Source organism: Caloenas nicobarica, chromosome 14 (assembly GCF_036013445.1).
Source record: "Caloenas nicobarica isolate bCalNic1 chromosome 14, bCalNic1.hap1, whole genome shotgun sequence".
Lineage (NCBI taxonomy): Eukaryota > Metazoa > Chordata > Aves > Columbiformes > Columbidae > Caloenas > Caloenas nicobarica.
In genome coordinates this window covers 17,450,046-17,470,542 of record NC_088258.1, presented here as the reverse complement: position 1 = coordinate 17,470,542, position 20,497 = coordinate 17,450,046, and the positions used below count along the sequence as shown (strand labels likewise).

At 39.0% G+C, this 20,497-nt stretch overlaps 1 protein-coding gene across 1 annotated transcript in view; it reads left to right on the top strand.

Moving 5' to 3' along the window:
• Window positions 1-20,497, top strand: part of SHISA9 (shisa family member 9) — a 180,665-nt gene that overhangs the window by 1,198 nt on the left and 158,970 nt on the right. Inside the window, exon 2 of the mRNA XM_065645067.1 lies at window positions 6,633-6,760. Coding sequence (XP_065501139.1) covers window positions 6,633-6,760 — 128 coding nt within the window. The remainder of the gene's footprint in view (window positions 1-6,632; window positions 6,761-20,497) is intronic.

Sequence of the window (20,497 nt, the reverse complement as noted above, 5' to 3'; positions counted from 1 at the left end):
TGGAAGGGGAGAGGGAGACACAAATGGAAAAGCTACTGTAGAATTTCTTAAGATTTTTTTAGTTGCTGTTGAGAGGTAAAAAATGGCATATGAAAGTCTTGTCTCATCCATATATGTGTGCGTTATACTCGGTATCCACAGTGTAATAGCTGAGTTACATCAAAGAGAACCTCCCCCACCTAGAGTCAGGCATGCTGTGTACCATCTACTCCAGATACGGGCTGCCTAGTGGTGGAGAGGCAGGTGGGCAACTCAGGACAGAGCCCGACGGCTTTGACAACATCTTCCAAACCCAGAGTGTCACAGCAGTTCAAAATCAAGACATAACACATTTGTCAAGTTTGCAGTCTGTCTGATCCTTTATGCTAATCCCAGGCATATGAAAGTAAAGCGGATGGGGGGACAGGCATTAAAAAAGGCAAACAGCTCCATTAAAGAGTCTAAATAGATTCCAGCATGTTGGGCAACTTTAGTGATGATACTGCAGTTAAAAGGAAACCTTCCACTGGATGTGCAGCGTGGCAGAAAGCTTCCTTTTGTCCTGACTGGTAATGGTGCGGTTCACAATCTCTAAAGCTTAGATGAAGAGTCATCCTTTGAAAGACAGTCCAAGAGATCAACTCAACACCTGGAGCCTTATTTTTTACTGAAGTTTCTGCATGACTTTTTGATTAACTGCTTATCCTGAAATGAACAGAGAAAGCCACAAAAATACTCCTGCAAATGCATTCCCAGTTCACTAGCAATTATCTGCTATTTATAAACTGGCTGATATGGATATGCTTTTACAACCGAGGAACGTAGCACATTGCAGAAATTTTAGTCAACTTAACGCTGTATGTCAGTGATACTTCTGCAAAGAAGGTTTTTATCACGCAAGATTTAATCATCATTTCGACATTTCGAATATTCTCAACTACTAAATTGAGAAAAAGAATATATGTGGCCCAATTTATTTTTTAAATCTTACTCTTAAACTACAGAGCTTGTTTGGAAAAAGCTCTCCCTTGCTTCAGACTCTTTCTGTAATGTCTTCATGCAGGCAAAAAGGCAGGGCTCACAACGATTACAAAAAACAGGACAGAGTGAAGTTGTAGCCATCTCTGCTTGTACATGGCTTTAATAGGTCCTATTTCTATGGGTACAAATATTTGCTATCTAAAATACAGGTATGAAATATTCTGTCTTAGTTAATGGAAATAGAATTATAGGGTATTGGAAAATCATTCTGAAATCCTTCAGTCCTGTATGCATAAAGATTAGGTTTCTGAAGTGGTTCTTAGAAAAGGTCGTCGGGTACTCTGATTACTTAACAGTGTCTGAGATCTTGCACTTTTCTCACCATGAAAATGTTCAAGTCAGTATTATATAGAAACTTGAAAAGTCATGGTCACATGGAACAACAGTCACCCACTCAGTACACATAATAGCTAGTCATGTTCTGAAAAAGCAGCTCTGGAGCTGCCTTTTTTTTTTTTTTTAAAGTTCTCACACTCCTTTTACAGCTGTGGGGTGGGCTTACAGTTAATTTGAAAATTAATTAGATTTGTAAATCCCTTTGGCAATCTAAAAATCTGTTAATCGAGTGAAGAATTGAAGTAACATCTTTGTCCTCGAATGTGTGTTTAGCTAAAATATTCCATCCTAGGTAATTTTATACTACTTATGTTCTGGAAAAAAGGTTACAATGCTTAAGAAATAATTTATCTGTTTAAACAGTTAATAGTACCAACAATCAAAATAATATGTAGCCTATATTCACGTTCACCTTCTTTTATAACACTTATCACTATAATATGAAAAAAAGAACACTTCTTATGGGTTTTTTTTCTGAACGAACCTTATTAATCAGCAAAAGTACAGAGTCCTGAGAGTGTTCGGTGGGCCAAACCAAAAGTACTAAGCGTTACTCCATTTTTGCTGGCAGCAAGAAACACAGAGAGGCTGATCAGTCATCTCTTAGCTCAGATCGTCTCCTTTCCCTTCCCTTCCCTTCCCTCACCAATGGCCACGTGAAACCCTTGAATCTTCTTCGTTCCTCTGAACAAACTCCCCTATGGAAGGGATGGTCCTGCTTATCAAAAGAGACAATGCATAATGTAAACCGAATCTTTGTTTTTTATGAGGGCTGATTTTTGAAAAAAGTGAACAGAATACAACTGGTGTAAATTATATATTTCCACTGCTGATTTACTAAAAATATGATCAGAGACCTGACACATGGGAATAAGAACGTTGACTTATAAATAGGAAGCAAAACTGTGCCACACTTATTAATTCCTTGCATTATTTCATCTTGCAGTCAGTGGATCTGCTGTTGAAATAAGACACTGGTGTGTGTACAGTGTTAATAAAGGAAACTTCACAGGCTTGGCCAGTGTAGTTTCTATACACTTGTCTTTCATTACATTTTGTTTACTCCTATACCAAAACAAACCAAGAACACTCCATTAATTTCACTGAATTTTCGTGAAATATTTGACAATGAAAATGCATTGGGGAAATGCATTTATTTAATGAAAACAATCCGTAGGAAAAAAAGATCTCTATTGGACAAGTCCTTTTAGGAAAAAAAAAAATCAGAATTTGCCTTTTTTAGAGAGCTTGTTACTTCCTTTTGTTTGGAGAAAAAAGGCCACGTGTGGCACTGTTGACATTTTCTTTCTGGTTCGATCAGTGCTTTTCAGTGGAACACTCTTACTGTTGGCATGGAACTGTAAATCTGGAAGATGAAAATGGAGAGGCGAGTACAGTATTAACTCTACATGGCACATTTGGCTTTAGACATCATATGATGATGTTTTGTTTATATCATTCTCCTAGTTTTTAAATGCATTACTTGACATTAAAAGGAGATAAATACTCCCTTCAGCTACAGTGTCCAAGAACTAAGCAGTAATGGTCGTAACCAAACTGAGTAACTCTTCCTTTACCATCCTGCTTTCCAAGAGAATAAAGGAATAAGATGGTAGATGGGATCTAGTATGGCCTAGGGAGCGACCGTGGCAGGATTGCATTAAAAGGCGACAGACAGAGCTGATCCGCCTCCTGGAGCAGCCCTGGAAGCTCTGTTGAGAGCAGCACGTTCTTGCTGCTTGTATCGATATCAGTAGGACTCCCAGGCCCCATCAAACTGGAGAACCTTCTCTTTAAAATGAGTGGAAAGGGAAAAGCTTTACTTCTGTTTCATGCAGGAGATTTTTCTGTAAATAAAACCACACCTTTGCCTTCTTCCCTAATCCTCGTGGAGAATGTGCAAACAAACCAAGACCTGAAAGGACAATATTTATGGTCATGCTGGAACGCTGTAGCTCCTGGTTTTTCAAAGCAGCGCTTCTGACTGTATGTTAGCAGCCCCTAAATGTCCTGAACCATCAGAGCTCTTCTTTCTTCCTTCACAATGTGCTGAGCTCACGAGTTAAGTCTTTTATTGACCATTCAAAAGGCATGTACCTGCGGCCAAAAACAGTCTCACTTGCCAAAATCCTGGATCCTGTGCGTGGAATTATTTCACTTATTGGTTTTGACCTGGTTTTGGAGGCAAAATATGACAAGTGACCTTTCATGAAATAACCTGTGTTTCAGCTTCTTCAAGCTTGTACTCATAAGGGAAATGCTTGGCTCCACATGGTGTATAACACCCCAAAATAGTATTACACATCCAAAGAGAAAAATCTTATGGCAAGAGAAATGCTGAAGTTTGGTGATACTTGGGTAGTTCTGGGCCATGAACTCCCATGTAGGTAACATTTATTCATTTTTGTAATGCTGCAGTCTATATCAATACACAAAACCTAATGATATTGCTACTTGATTAGAAGGTGATCTTGTACTTTGCATTTCCTAAAAAAAAAATCATTCAAGATAGCAAAGGTGTAGATAAAGACCCTCTACATACATATAATTTTTCAATGGGACCCACTCCAACAATTTCTACAGATAATGAACAAGATCTAAATGATGATATTCACATGAGATAAACGCATGAAGGCATTATCACAGCTTGGTGGCCTATGTAGAATTTTTTGAAGTAAATGTCTATTCAAGGATTTTGTCACGTACTGGGCACAAACGTCCCTTTATCCGTTTCATTATATGGCAAATCCCTAAAAGAACAAAATGCAGGTACAGCATTTCCTTTGTACTTCAGTGACACGAGCTGCTACACGTTTATAACTCTCCCAGACATCAGTAGAAGATAATGACCAGCTTTGTGTTACATGAGCTATTCTGCCCTGAGAAGATTGTACAACGTTGGCTAATGCAGGATAAACAGGTGCTGTGTTGTTAAAAATAGAACTCGATGGTGAATAGCTCCTTTTTTCTTAATATGGTGGGAATTGGACAGCTAATTCCTTAAAACCCCTTTGAAAAAAGCCACCCTTAAATGGTAAGAAAACTTAGTTGGCATTTTCACAGACAGGCAGTAGTTAATCTGCTATCATACGGGGTGTTATTTAAAGTCCACAGTGACCAATATTTACCATCAGATTAAGGGCAATGAGGAAAGCATTTGTGAAAACCTGCTCTCACAAAGTTGGGAAATACTAATCCGCGTACTACGAGGTGTCGCAGTTTTAACTCCCCCATTGAAGTTAGGAGCTTTCATTTGCTTTTCTTCCCTTCCCAGAAATGTGTCCACCTGCCTCTGGAATTAGAATTAATATCGGTGTCAATAATTTCCTTTGTATAGAGACATATTTGCATAATTGACTAGATATTAATGGTTTTGGTCCCCACTTATTTTAAACTATGTTTCGCAACAGAATGCTTTCCTTTTGCATCATTTTCTACATACCTTTGTGAGATCTCTTCTCTTGAATTTTTATTATTCTGCTATGTAGGCCAGCTCTGCTATTTCTGCTGTATAAGCACTGCTTCAAATGGGAGCACTGCTCTGATACCATTAATCATTCAGTTACTGTCTTCTGACCTTTTACAGTATCAACAGAGTATTCTGTAACATGTTGATCACAGCTGTAAGTAATATTTTAATAACATAAGGCCAGCCATAAACACAATGAAACATCAGTATCATTCAGCTGTGTACCAAAGCAATGTTCCTGCAATCTGAATGCGAGATCCAGCTCCCAACTCCTTTCTGTCTGTAACTTAAATGAAGCTACTTTTTAATATTCAAAAGTACAGGGCTTCTTGATCAAGAAATCAGCATGTCACAGAAGTACAGTGGAGGAGCTAGACAGCACTTGCCATGGCTTTCACCAGTGAATGCGCTTATTTTTATTTATTTATTAGTTTATAAACTAGTCTTCCTTGATGAAATATCTGGGGCACTGTATATAATTTTGCAGAAAATTAAACTAAACTGGGCACAGTGCCCAGAAAATGCATCCATTCCCTTTAAAGAAATAGCTCAAGGGCTCTAAAAATTAGAACTAGTAAAGCAAAAAGGAGGCAAATAATGGCCAGTGATGCACTGACCTGAACAGAAGAGACCCGGGTAACACACACCATAGCTTTCCTTTGCCCAAGGCAACTGCTTCTGCAGGTGGGCCAGTTATTTTGTGTGGCACAGCAGCTCAGTAGGCAGCTCCCCGGCACGGACCCGCGGGCTCATCCTGCACCTGCAGGAGTCAGCGGTGAAACTCCACAGCCCACAGTCACACACAGAGTTCCGTGTTGCCATGCTGAGAGTTCCAGAGCTTAGAACTTAGTCTCTACCTTGGGATCCACGGGGCTGATCCAGGTGTGTGCACTACTCTGTATGCCTAAGAACGGACTTAGGCTCAGCAGGACGCTCGGCAGTGAAGCTAGTCCTTAGAAAATACACCAGAGTGGGATGAATCTGTCTCTGTCTCAGATAGTTACTGCCTGCAGCTCTGCAGAAATAATCTGCAACCAGAAGCAGGTTTGGCCTGGCCTAACTGTTAGGAGTCCTTTTGCTTGGTCCCTCTTTGCCAGCATAAAGCTTTCATCCTGGCTCTGAACTGGCTTCAAAGCAACAAGGAGTGTTCCTGTGCAAGCTTCGCTCCATCTTAAGGACTAGGACACTCGTAGATGTTAGAAAAGACATTTTTCATCTCCCCTTCTGGATGAGAAAAGCTTAAATCCCTGATCATGGAGAGTGCTATGCCTACTGGATTTCTACATGAAAATCAGGTGACCTTTCAACTTTGGTGACATTTTTGAATGAAAATGGCCAAGACACTGCATTGTGTGGTGCTCTGCGCAAATGCAAGTGTGAGAATTTACTTGGACAGGCCCTGCTGGTAATGCAGATGTGAAGATAACTAGTTGGTAATAGCTGTAGCCAGGGGCTGGGTGCTGAGGTGCTCAGCTTAACCAAGATGGCAATGTGACTGAGCACATGCAATGGCAGAGCTCGACAAGCCTCAACAAGCTTCAATTATGTTCCTACAAAGCCAAGGCAGCTAAAGAACTCCATGTCTTTCTGTGTATTCCTGCTAGCACGCTGTCTAAGACAACCTAAAAAGAGCCCGAGGCGCGAAGTCTCGCAATGAATCTGATTCTGTAATTTTGCTGTGGATGGAGCTGGCTTCTCCAGCAGACATTACGACGGACTGCATCTCAAACTGAAACAAAATGGAAATATATTGGTAATGCCTTAAGGATTTCGCAACAGGTTCACGCTGATTTCGTTTGGTTTCCAGGGCTCTTGCTGATGTTATGCGACCTCAAGGTCCTTGTACAACAGATCACATGGAAAGAGATCTGAACATCGTAGTACACGTGCAACATTATGAAAACATGGAGACGAGACCTCCTCCAAATAATTTACGTAAGTTGCATTATAACTTTCTCAATATCTGGAATTCTGGCACTAAAACGAGCGTTATGAGACAAATACTGCTGGATGTCAAATGAGGATTGACAGTACATGGGTTCTTGCAAATTAGAACTATTCTTTATTTCGGAATTAGAAATATTTAGGATTTCCTAGTGCAAATAGTGCAACACTAAGAGAAAGCCATTTTGAATAGAAAAAATTAGTTATTATATGTATTTTTAATGAGTTGTCTTGGTTGACTGATATTGGTTTTGTATCGTTGTCTCCTTCTACCTGGTGTTTTTGCTCAGCTCATCAAGCTATGCCCGATTCTGTGTTTTGTTATACCAAAATACAAATGGCTAAGCTTACAGCAAGATTTAACAAGGTGTTTCATAGGGCTGTAACATTCAGTAAGAAAGCGGTCTCATTACGCTGTTAAATAATCTCCACTCCTGGAGAGCATCAAGTTGTATGCGGTTTTCACTTTCTCAGTTTTTCTCTCTAAGGGAAAAGCAAGAGGAAGATTATTATTTTAAGTTTTAAATAATATTTTGGTTATGTATCTGCTATTACGTGTTTATGTCATTGAAGGCAAGGAAAAAGTGCACCTTGGAGCTTTAGAGGAAATATGGTGGCATTTCAAGTGGTTCTGATGTCCTAGGCTTCTTATTTCTCAGTCTTGTATTAGAACACAGTACAGATCTTTCTCATGCTTAGATACATATTACTTTTGTGATGGAAAGTTCCACTGCAATTTTAATTTGGATGTATATTTCTGTATTTTCTGTTCATCCATATCTTTAATATATGTGTACATATATACAGATATATATACACATGCATACAAACGATAGATAATTTATTTACACGTCAAGATCTGTATATTTATAAAAGAAAAGAGTCTGATTCAGGAAGATTGGTAGGCAGTGGATGGCTGAATTCTGTGCTGTAGATCAATGTAGATGTGCATTTTGCTGCGACTATATTTTTAATGCATTGGTATTTGAATTTTGTAACATTTCAGGTATATGCACTAGTCTTCTTTATCTTTCTGTAACTACAAAAAGCAGAAAATTTGCTTATATTTGGACAAAGAGTTAGTTTTATTTGGACTGCACTATGTGGTTATTGTGAGATTTTACTGCTTTTGAGGGAAGAGTGGAAAAACAATGGGGGAAAGAGCAGATTCCTACGCTGCACGCAGTCCTGATACTGGTTTGTGACAGAGGCTAACTCTGATTTCTTACGCGCATGGTTACTGATTAATAGGAGAGAATTAAAGCTGTAACCTCTAATAAAGACACCACATGCAGTGAAGTGTGACACCTACTCTGTCTGCACTGCTCTCCAGCAAAGTGCTGCCACCTGGGCCTGTGCAGTTCTGTGCTGCAGAGAGGCAACTATTATATATACCCACACACTGCAGCATGACATCCCGAATTGCAGAAAAACATCCCCCTTCTGCCAGGGAACTTATGCTTCTCTCTCAATCCAAGGTGCTCCAGTCCCCTGGAGCTGAGGCGGTGAATTTCTGAAGGTTTAGGGAGGACGGAAATATGCGCTATATCTCTCTTTGCTCTGTGAATTAGCTCTTTGCTGATCTCTGATCCTTCCCGTGACCACGTTTTCAAGAAGAAAGATGCTAAGTGGTAATGAAGTTTGGTTACAATCCATATTTTCTCTCATATTTGGAACATTTCTTCAGAATCCCAGTTAATGAAGGAGCTTGAAAGTAAAGAGATTCTTACTGCATTGATTGGATCTACATTTTCATTATCATCACACTGAGATATCTCGCTTAAAACTTCGTATGCTACAATATACGACATAACTCAGCAGGTCTTTAAGCTCATTGTTTCTTGGGTTTGAATTCAGATTGAGGCCTTGCTTCTATAAACGTTTGCATTGACATGCAACTCAGAGGCACATAGTTACTGCACCAAGGAAGGGAAAAAAAAAAGATATATTTGAGAGTACCTTAGGATCTTGGCTTACGACGACCCCAAACATCCGTACCCCCTGTTTGCTATGAACCAGCTCTGGCACCGCTGCTGTTTGCAGCACAGAAGCACAAGCGCTGCTTTGGAGCTGAATGGCGGGGTGCTGAGCGGGGCAGTCCCTGCACTGCTCCCCGTGCCGCCCAGGCCACAGAACCCTCAGGAACGAGCGGCTCTGCTGGGAACTGCTTCAGTCTTTAATCACCTTTATGGATTAAGTCAATCATTTGCATTGTTCAATGCAGACCTTCAAGTGGTGAAATTACTCAAGGCATCCTATAACCGGTGTGACACACATTTACTGCATAGCAAGTAGATCATTATTCTGTATTTGTTGCCATTATATTCCCTCCTAAACTCATTGAAAACATGACTAAATGACTTACTAGAATTACCCAGAACATCACAAATGATTAAAGTCTGTTGAGTGCATGTGCATTTATGGTGCAGAAAAAACTTTATAAAGGAAAATTAAGACAATTTTTCCAACTCCAGTATCCCAATTTGTAATTTTAGAGTGGAGTTCTCAAACACTGCAGGAGTGGATATTGCTTGCAGAAACTTTTGCAGTGCAGCATTACCTACTAGTGCTGGAAAAGTCACTTTTTTTGGGTACTTTTCCTTTTTTTGGGTACTTCTACAAGCAAACAAACCAGAGTGAATTACAGCTTTCATAGAAATCCTATTCCGGATCTTTACTTATACAGAGAAAATGAAATGGTACAAAATTACAGCATCAGACATATGCATTTTAAAAGTTTTCTAAGTTACCACTTTCTAACTACGAGCCATCTCAAAATGAGACTCAAATTTTTGACACTGAAGTACTTTTCACATTGGTCCACAGATATGAAGAGGGCAGGAGGAATTTCCTACGCGTTATGTACCCCTTCTAGATTGTGGTTTTTAGTATACTGAGGACGAACGATTGAAAGCATTATTAAAAATGCTCTAATCTGAACATTCATTTGCTCTTTCTGCTCGCTTGAAAAACATTTCGCTGGTGTTGCCAAGCCATTCTGAAAGTGGTTTATGAAGGGAAGCTCTGTCAAAATGACAAACTTCCCATGATCTCTGACACTGCAAATGAATGTCTTTCTGTTTCTGAACTGTTCTTTACCAGGGGACAAAGATTTTCCAAGTTGCCAGCAGCTTGCACAGCTATTTGCCCAACCCAGCAGTGCCATAGGAGGCCAAAAGAAGAGATCTCTTCTCAGCGGCTTGCATTTTACTCAGTTTCTTGTCTCTTCTTTTTGTGAAAAGAACAGCCAAATCGGAGGTTCTGGCAAAACACAGAGTTTTTTCTTTGCCCATGTAAATCCAGACAACTTAGATGTTTTTTAGTAAAAGCTATTTCATCCTTAGTGGATGTCGTTCGTCATAGTTTTTTTCCAATACTGTGCTTACTTTACTTTTCCGTTATTTCCCTTCATTCATGCACATTAGAATGTTGTGGTGCTTTCTAAACAAGCAGCAGATATTTACCAAGAATCAGAGCGTTCAAGTTTCCTAATATGGAATGTTAAACAAAATAAAATGAAAAAACAGAGGGCATTTAAAAGTTATATTAAAAACATAAAACCAAAGGCAAACCTTCCTGCAGAATTTGAGTTGTTGAGTTCCATGAATCTTAAGAAACCAGCAGCATTCAAGATTTCCTTTTTTCTTTTTTTTTTCTTTTTACTTATTGTGTTAGAGGCAATTTGTTTGACTTGTTGGGATTACAACACTGGTGCAGTGGGAGTTAAGAGGCTTTGTAGCTACATCCTAATTTCTGAAACATGATTACTGCTATTATTCCTAATTCATAATCTGCGGCAGCAGAGTGAAACAAATACTTAAGTGAGTGCGATCCACAGTCACTTTCCCTAATGATCAGTAAAAGCTCCGTCACTCCCTCCTCAATAATAACTGGCCTTGCACTAGTATATTGAAAGCATTTATGCAGACTCCCAAGAGAAAGGTGACTTTAAAGGGAAGCCAGTTCTAGATTATGGCAGTTTTAAGACGAAAGATTCTAGCTTTTAATTAGTTTGACATGTACGGATTATTTCTTCATTTTGAATTTAACATTAAAATAAAAAGAAGTGAACTGTAAACACACTCCTTGAAAAAGGAAGTGTTGAACTGTATCAAATGGCCAATTTTAATGGTGGCCAAGGATTTGCAGCACATGTGATTAAAATGGCTTTTTCTCTCCTTAAATATATGCAAGGGAATAATGTGTTTGCTGCTGCATTTGATTGTCAGTTGTCCTGGATACTCACTGACTACAAATGCTAATGCTGAAAACAAAGCTGAGACATTTCTGTAACTGGTGCCTTATGATAAGTTAACTTTTGTTAGTTCTTTGTTCCTGTGTTGACACAGCAAGCATTTAAGCACGAGGGTATTTTTTGAAGTTCTCGCATATTAGAATAAGTGTCCTGTATCGCAAATTCCTGTGCTTTCCCCCATTTCTGTAAATAGAAGCTCAGTCTGTTTTCCAGTGAGAGAAACTGTCACTAGTTTGACACCGTGAAAATACAGTTAGAATTTGCAAGAGTTTTTTGCACTCTTTCATCTCTAGTGAATATGCCTTTTGTTGTTGTTGTTGAATACAGCGGTCTTGGCAACCTAATTATTTTTATATTTCACTTGCATAAACATGTTTATATCAGATGATTCATTGTATCGCATTGCATAAGCGTAATTCCTGCGGTTGCTCATTGGAAATAAGCACACAGGCATATTAAGAAACTTGAGTAAAGAGAAGGACTGTTCTTCAAAATGCAAAGCTTTTGGAGTATATAAAACATGATAACTAATTTACTTAGACAGTAAGTGTTGGAGAATGAATTGCACAATATTGAAGTGACAATGTGCCCGGTGACAGTGGCCTCGAAACGCTGCTAAAAACCTTGTTCAGGCAGGGCTGCAAAATCCAAAGGACTGGGCAAATAACTGTATGTTTGGCCTCGTTGCTATCCGGGTTGTTGATGACAGTCAAATGCTCTTATTAAGGCCTGGCTAGATGCATAGGTCTAGCCCAGAGGAACTGGACTATGTTCTTCATAAGCTTTAATTGGCAGTTCGCGACTTCCCTTAGGAGGACACGGCTGAGCTGTGTAGCAGAGCTCCAGCCACGCTTTATATGCGAAAAGATGGGCAACGCTAATAAGTTTTCAGCTAAGAAAAAGATAGTTTTAGCTCAGTGACAGAAGGAGAAGGGAAGAAGTAGTGCCGATGGAGTGCTCCGGACAGCGCCAATGGGGAGGGCAGGATGGCTCGCTCAACTCGAGAACGTACTTGGTTCCCAAGACTCCAGTGCTGCGACGGAGGGAAGGGACTGTGCCTAGTAAGTATGGGGAGTTTGTTTCCATTTAAAGCCTTAGTCTTTACTTGGCCATACACCGCCAGTATGCAAAAACTAATTTTACCGGGGTTTCTGTGATCTATCCAGGAAGAATCTTAACACTATTCCAAAAAATGTGATCGTTCAGATTAAATTCCTGAACTAAAAGCTAGTAGACTCGTGTTAACCCTGGGAGAAGGCTACTTATGACATTTCGATTGTAATATACAGCAGGGACGACAAATTCCACATTTAAATTATACACTTCACAAAACTAATCATTCAAAAAAAGGCCCATACCGCTATCACCAGCCATGCCAAAGGAAATATTGTATTTTTTAAATATACTTTCTCTTTGAGGTTAAAACCTGCAAGCTGCTTTGTCACAGCTATCTTGAGACCACTTTTTAAACCTCTTTAAATTAATTTCTAGATACTGACTTCAACTGAAATTATGCTACCAGTGGAGGTTCGAAGCATTAACAAATTGGAGATATAATTTTTGTTAATATAATTACAGCTATAGCACTGCAATCAGAGCTCGAAAGCTTCCATGCTGAAAACAAAATTTCCCATATAAACTTAGAGTCTGAAGACGCATTTCTCTTGCAACTCAGTCAGTCCCCTTAAGACAGTAACATTTAATCAGTTCTGAATGTGTTTAGCCTCACAATCATTAATATAAAAGCATTTCTAATTTACATTCAGATTTTAATTCAGATGCATGATGCTAATTTATGAGAAGACACTATGAAACTTCTTGACACAGCACTGAGTATTTTCAAGGAAGTTAATTACAACCTGAGAATGAGAGTTTCTGAGTTTGTTTAGGAAAGACAAAAAAGTAAAACAAAAGAAATATCTCATTTGTCATTGATGGCTAAAAAAAAAAAACAGGATTATTTTGAAAATGTAATATATATCATACATAACAGCTTTTTATTAACAACTATACCAGTCTTCACCAAGTGCAATATGTCAGAACTCTAGCAATGCTCCTATAATGCAATTAATTCCATGCATTTTGAAAAAACAAAAACTAAAGTAAATAGTAAGCACAAATTTTTACATGAACAAGGACTGAGGGATTGCATCCTGGGTCTATAATAAAATACATCTGTGAACTTAACATCGTTACATATGTTCCGGGGGCCTCTTCTGTATTCTGAAATATTTCTTGTTAGCTCCGTTTTCTTGGAAACTCTGGGAGACAGTTTTGCACCCTGTCTGCAATCTGAGGCACTGGGATGGGTTTGGAACCATCTTGGGCTGCTCTTCACGAGCGCTGCTCCACAGAACCGTTTCCATTTGGACTGAACAATGACGTTTTCTCTCTATCTTCCTTCATTTATTGTACAATAAGAACAATTAGATTAGATTACTGCCTTGCATCCTATCATTTACTTCCAGTCAGCTTTTAATTCAGATAAATTTGACATATCTTAATAAAAACATTCATCGATGTAAAATGTATTTGGGAGAAATACGGTTAATCACTGACATTATCCTTTAGCAGCAATAATTAACATTATGGTAATAAAATTATTTAGAATATAGTTTTACAGTTTACAATGTAGTTTAAAAGGCTGAGTATTTAATAAAACAAAAATTATTGTCATGACAGAAGAGAGCGTTGCTGTACTAGACCATTATAGAGGCAGCTTTGAGTCGCACAACGGCGGACTTGAGAAGCACATCTAAAGGATGAGACTCATTCTGCTGTCATTGGGGCGCAGGGTAAAGTACTTGGAAATGTTGTCCAACAGTACAGGGATGTATTCACAGGGATGTATTCACCATCTACAAGATGGAAAGTTCAAAACCGAAACGTCATTTAGCTTTGGAAAACAGTTGCGTGTTTCTCTTGTGATTCCACTTTTACTTCCATACTATCAGCATAATTATTTACTAAGGGTTTAGTTCCACAGGTGTTTGTTGTTAGGTACTGATAGATCCTGCCATCAAATACTCACCTGGAAACAAAGGCAATGCTTAGAAGAATAAGGTCCCTCTGCTGTTTTGGCACTTTGCAATCTAAGTTTTGCTTACTACATTTCATTAATGAGGTGCTATTCCCATTATATAATACTCAATTTAATATCTAAAATTGTATTTTGCTTTTGGACAAGCACACTGAATAACAGTATTCCCAATGCTGAATAACTTCCAGTGCACTGTTAACCACACCTGTCAGCAAGATCAATCATTGATGCTTCATGCCTGTTGCAATTTTTCATGTCACTGAGATTCTTGATGTCAAAAACTCGTATAGAAAAAAATGCGAAACTAAGAGGAATTGTGTTTTGAAAAAAAACAACCAACACCACCACCTTCTTATGATTGTATCCTGCCAGATTTTAGCTCGTTCAAATGAAGAGGATAGACTGAGATACCTTTTTTTTTTAATGACATGAGTCACCTCATTGGAAGTCAAACAAATAGTACCTTTTGCTTTCACTGTTGGTTTGCCAACACTATCACACAAACTACACTTGCCTTTTCCACGCCAAAGCAATATTGCTTTTAACTGTTGACTTACAGTTTAATCATCTCTCTAAATCCCACCCTCATATTTTGTCTCAAGAATCATAGATTTGTAACACAAATGATAAAAACATAAATTCATTAATACGTCCGTTTCTGTCCATCCATTTAGATGCAAGCATTAACTATTGCAAACTGATATATCCACAGGTAAACATATACATTTTTTATCACTCTGGCTCTATGAAACTTTGATACTATGTTTTAGCTGTTAAAATGGTCTTATCAGAAATTTAACATTCTGTAAAACGACTTCCCTCTTCTTTTTTTAATCAGTCATACCAACTTTGCCAAGCAGAATCTGCATAGTGGTTACAAAATAAAGTAGAAGAGGTTGGCTGCATATATTAAAAAGCTCATGAATCCACATCCCAGTATTACCAGGCAATTGTGACAGGCTATCCAGTCAGAATTCACAAATTTCAATCTACAGTTTCAATCATAAATGATTTTTAGTACTTTTGTTCTATGTTCTCTGCTTTATATCATAACTTTCCTTGGAATGTACACATCGGCTCTGTCTCCAGTTTTATTATCACAAGACAAAGTCAAGAAGGGAACTGAGTGTGTTTAATATTTATGAAATAGTTTTGTCGTTGATTTTTATAATAGAAAAAGTAGTTGGAAAAAATCACTGGAACCATGATACAAAACTACATTGATAATCATTCCCACATGAATACAAAGTACATTTTAACATTTTCTTAGGTATACTAACAAATTTAATCTTTAATTTTTAGTTACCACATTTAAATAGCTTTTAAGAACTCTTCAGTAACATAATTTTCGTTTTAACTCATACGAGTCCTTGCACCCAAACGTAAAGCTATAGCTATACTCCTGATTCTGTGAATTCATAATATAATCTAAAATAATCCAATTGTCTTTTACTATCCACTCCTTACCAATTAAAGAGAATGCACATTTGATGAATAGTTATAGCTACACACACACGATCACGCACAAAAGAGAGTGTCTGTGACAAAACGTGGACGCTATTCGAGTTCGCCAGCTGCGGTTGCCCCTTCTACAACACTACACTTATACCATTTGGAAGCAAATTACTAAAGGAATTCTCGAGCATCCCTGTGTTAAAAAGAATGAGGCCCACCGACGGTGTTTTACAAACAGCTTCCGAAAAGCAAAAGCAGGCCTTCCAGCATGATTCTCACCCAGGGGTCAAACTAAGGCAGCTGATGGTGGTTTATGTATTTTTGCTCTTTCTTTTCTCCATCCGAGGGCCCGAAGGAATTGCTGTGCAACATGCCCTCAGCAGTTCCTGCTGGGGGCTGGGCTAACAATCGGCAATGGGATTTTTTCCTAAAAGCTTTGCTCTGCCTCATCAAATGACTAACTCTAGTTTAAATAATATATTTTGCATCTATAATAATGGATTAAACTATTTCTCATTTTTTTCCAAAGCTGGAAGGTTGGAGAACTGTATTTCTCCTATAGTAACCCAGGTTCTTGTTCAAGTTTTAAGTTAATTTCTGAATAGCCAGCAGAACTGGGAAGAAACGTTCCTTATGCCGTCTCAAAACCAAACGTGACCACCACTTCGTTCAATGAGCTCCTATAAGGATTTCTTATGCAAAATCATTTACATTTATGACTGATTACTTCTTTCCCATCATTTTATCACTTTATTTTTCTTTGGTTCTTGCTTTGCCCCCTTGCTTAAGGACCTCCACTTAAAAGGTCTGTGAAAAGGAACAGCTTCTCTCAGAAATAATTGGCCCCAGCAAAGATCTTGAAGAAACCATAGAAAATCAGGGAAAAAGCACATAATTTGTGGGATAAGACATTTACGGAAGGTTTTGGCATGGATGTTTCACTAGAATAGAGATCTCTTTAAGAGTTATAATGTGAAAAATTCACTTATAACAGCCATCTCTTTATTCTGTAGTATGTGTCTGGGGTTTATCTTGTGTCTGCAAGTTCTTCCATCAAAGCCGGTAAACTAAAATTTTCCCTTGGGAGCCCAGTGTCCTATTCCTTAACCTTGCAAAGGGATGATTGTGATGACAGAGAGGCCAGGAGCTAAACCTGGATTAAAATTTTTGTAGCAAAAGCAGTAACAATTACCAGAAACTTCTGACTCTTGAAGAATACCAAAAGTAAAATTATTTATGTCTCTTTGAAGATGTCCACATTTGAGCAGATATATTATAGAGGATAAGTATATAAAATGCAATTTATATTGTTAGGGTAGCTCTTTCTCTGATTTGTTTGTTATATTAATAATTTAATGCAGCCAACTAAAGAATTACCTAAGTCACTAATTCTTTTTCCAGCTGTGATCTTACACCTCTTATAAAGAGGTCTAAATAACTATATGCAAATAGATTAGGCTTCCTTCCCATCACAGTAAGCAAATTACCATAGAGGAGAAATACCAGTGCTGCAGGATTCTTTTCAAGCACATACAAAGGACACACTTTCTAATATGACGATCTTGCATTGTCATAATCTAGCATTTTGAAACCATTAACATTTACTTGTGAAAATATGGTTTGAAATATTTATTTCCAAGCTACACCTTATTTTCCTGGTGACACCATTTCCACCATTTCTGCAAATATCGAGACATAAATGAAGATGTCTCTGAAATGAGAGCCACAGAGCTAGAGTTATGCTGCAAAGTATGAATCACCTATCTGCTCTATGCATAGGGAGAGGTTTTCAGATTTCGTAAGCGTCAAAATCACCCAAACATTTTTAGAAAGGAAGACAAGTGGTCCATGAAAACCTGGTCTCTGTAACTTAGTCCATGCTGGTGGACCCTTCGCCACCTCTCGCTCCTCTCCGCTCCAAGCCCTCTGCGTCTCAATGACCTGTACGCAGCCCCTCAGGCTCCTCTGGCATTTCTGGATTTTGTCTGGACAAAGAACACTGCTCTCTGGCTTTTCCAGATTTACCCATTTTGGTATCCACATCCTGATTGATGAGCAAACAGAACAAACCAAGCAAACACCTACAGAGTTTGTACTGCAGCCTTTTGTCTCCATGCAGCCGTTTGTTTTCCTAACAGCTGCAGAAACATCTCATCCTTGAGATCTCAATAACACCAGAAGGAGTAAATGGGTTAAAAATTACTACAGGGAGTAACAGCTAGACAAAAACCATTACACTAGCCTTGTTCTCTTTTAAGAACAATAAATTTAGAGTTATTTACTGAGTGCAATAAAATGCTACAGGGCATTGTTAGCAAGAAATTTGGATCCATAAATCAAACAAGTATTGAGATAGTGCTCTGAGAGTCTGTAATCATCAAACAGGGAGATCTAGTCATCAGAGGTTGGGAATGCCAGGAAAACAAGAAAAGAAGGATAGAATAATCCATGGCACATCCCCTTCCCCATGGATTAAAGAAGGTATCAGGATGATCCATAGAATCATAGTGGTTTGTAGTGTCTGAATTAATCGAATAGGAAAGTCTGAAGGGAGTTGGAACATGTCAGAAGATCAGATCATAGAAGAAAATACAAGATCAAAACTTGGCAGATGATTTATTTATTGCTAATTATTCTTATTTTTCTGCTTTACATGATATTAAGTGTATGCTAGAAGCTTCCAAGTGGAAAATCCACACAATAGTTAATGCAGTTCAAAAGCAGCATTAATCCTCCTTTATGGCTCGCAGCTCTCTTGGGAGAGGAGATATTGCACAGCTTCAAGGATGGAAAGTCGCTGGTGTTAAGCAATCTGAGGCTAACGAGCAGATTACAAAGGCAGAAGTCCTAAGCGCCTATTTCCTAAGCGCCTATATTGTGAAATCTGTGCACATAGAAGCGGATTTAGTTTCCCCATATACCTGTAGCCTATATAGAGGGCGAGATCTATGCACCCTGGAAGTTGGTGAGCACGAGCTAGTAATTCTAAGATTGCTCTTCTCATGCCGTTACTGACAAGTCTTTTCAGCTTTGAAGGAATTAACAGAGGAGGAATAATTTTATCTTAATTATCATCCCAGTAAATTAAAACTAGAATATATGCATGTTACAGTCCAGCATCACAGGCCTGACTGAATCCTGGCAGTCAGTAAGGCCGGATCAATATCGTCTGAAGAATCCTTTATGTCATGATCAATACTCTTATCATCTGAAGAATCCTTTTGAAATATTCCCGGAGTAACTTGCTGCCACAGAGCTCACCAGACATGACCTGTGGGAGAGAACCGCACGTGCTGTGCAGCCAGCCTGCTTTGCCTTGGGCCGTTGGCATCGGTGACAGCTCCTAACTCGCTTGTTCTCACCGGCTTTCCTCCGATTTAGACCTGGAGTGCTTTTTTCCATTGCGCACAGGACTGAAACAGGCACATGCTTCCTCTTGGGTTGAAACAATTCCTGGCACCGTCGAAAAAATGGTGAGCCCTTGCAGCTGGAGCTGTGTCCACGTAAAGCAAACCTGAGCTTTTCTCAGTCTGACTGCAAGCTGAGCACCTCTGAGCATCAGATCATCGCGGTGCTTCCCACTGCAGAAAGGTGCTGCCGAAGCCAGAGCAGGGCTGGCTGTGGCCCAGCAGTCCAGCGTTGTCGTACTGATAGTTCGGTAGCTCCAACTGGATGTTGCTGCTGCCACGGCTATCTGAAATGGGACCCGCTGCTATCACTACTCGGCAGGGCAAACTAGGTTTGGCAAACTACAGTATATAATACCAGCAAGCCTGGCAGATCCAATTCACGAATGAGGATCGGCGTTGCCTTAACATAAAGAAGTGCCAGATGAAAAGGGAGCTTGCTCAGAGCGGATGTGTTGAACGTAGGGGATGAGAGGAGCTGTCAAAGGAAGATGACAATGAAGAGCCTCGCTTCACAAGGAAGATGTCAGAAAGCACACAGAGAGAGTAGGTTCGATTTTAAAATGCTCCAGAGATTCTTTTTTAGAAAAAGGATTCCAAATTTCAGGAGTAGGTAGTGTGTAACGCCTGGAGCTGCCTACGCAGCTCCCTGAGCGTTCAGATCAGAGCTCCGCAGAACCGGGTACCCCCGGGGGCAAGCCGACCTGCGCTGACCAGGGGCACTCCGTCAGCTCCTTTGGTAGATGTTCGGTTCATAACCATATTATACTGTTCATGTAAGCCACAGCTAAATGATACGAGAAAGAGAAGAAGCAAAAATGAGCCCGTAACCGTACTAATTTTACAACAATAATAATAATGATTTACCCAGCTGTGACTCAAAAGCAGGCCAGTCTCATTCCCCACACCCCAAGGAGTATCTAGTGGATGTTATCTTTGTTTCAGCGCAATCTCTTTCACTCGATCTCTTTCCCTCCCATCAAAGCTTTTCTTGCCTTCGTGTTTGTGATTCTGCTTTTCTCTGCCTGACAGTTGTAATGAAGATATGCCACAGTTAGTGACAAGGCAAGTATTCTAGAAAAATTCCGCCAGAAGACATTAAATGAAATAGCTAATACCTGACATCAGTTGCTGGAAGTGATCACCAGTATGTAAATTTCTGTCATGCTCTGTAACTTATAGAAAAAAGAATATTTGCTTAAAGGTCATCATTAATTAAAAAATCAATGAAAACACTTCCATATGCATGGAAGAAGATAACTCACTGTTGAAGTGTCACTGCAGCAGCAGGATCCATAAAGGTGATATGGGAAAAGACAGTATACAGTCCCGGTTTCAACACCAACTCTAACTGAAAAAGTGTTATGGATTTTTAAAAGCTTGAAGTTGTGCTACTCAACTTAGAACAACAAATGTAGGTTTCTAAAACAAATAATTGTGTTTTCTTACATGCTTTTGACATTCTTATCACCTTAAGATCCTGCAACACTATTTATGTTCTACAGTGGAATATGACATTCTCTTCTCTCCACATCAACTTTCTGAATTAAGGCCACTTATGTACAAAGTAT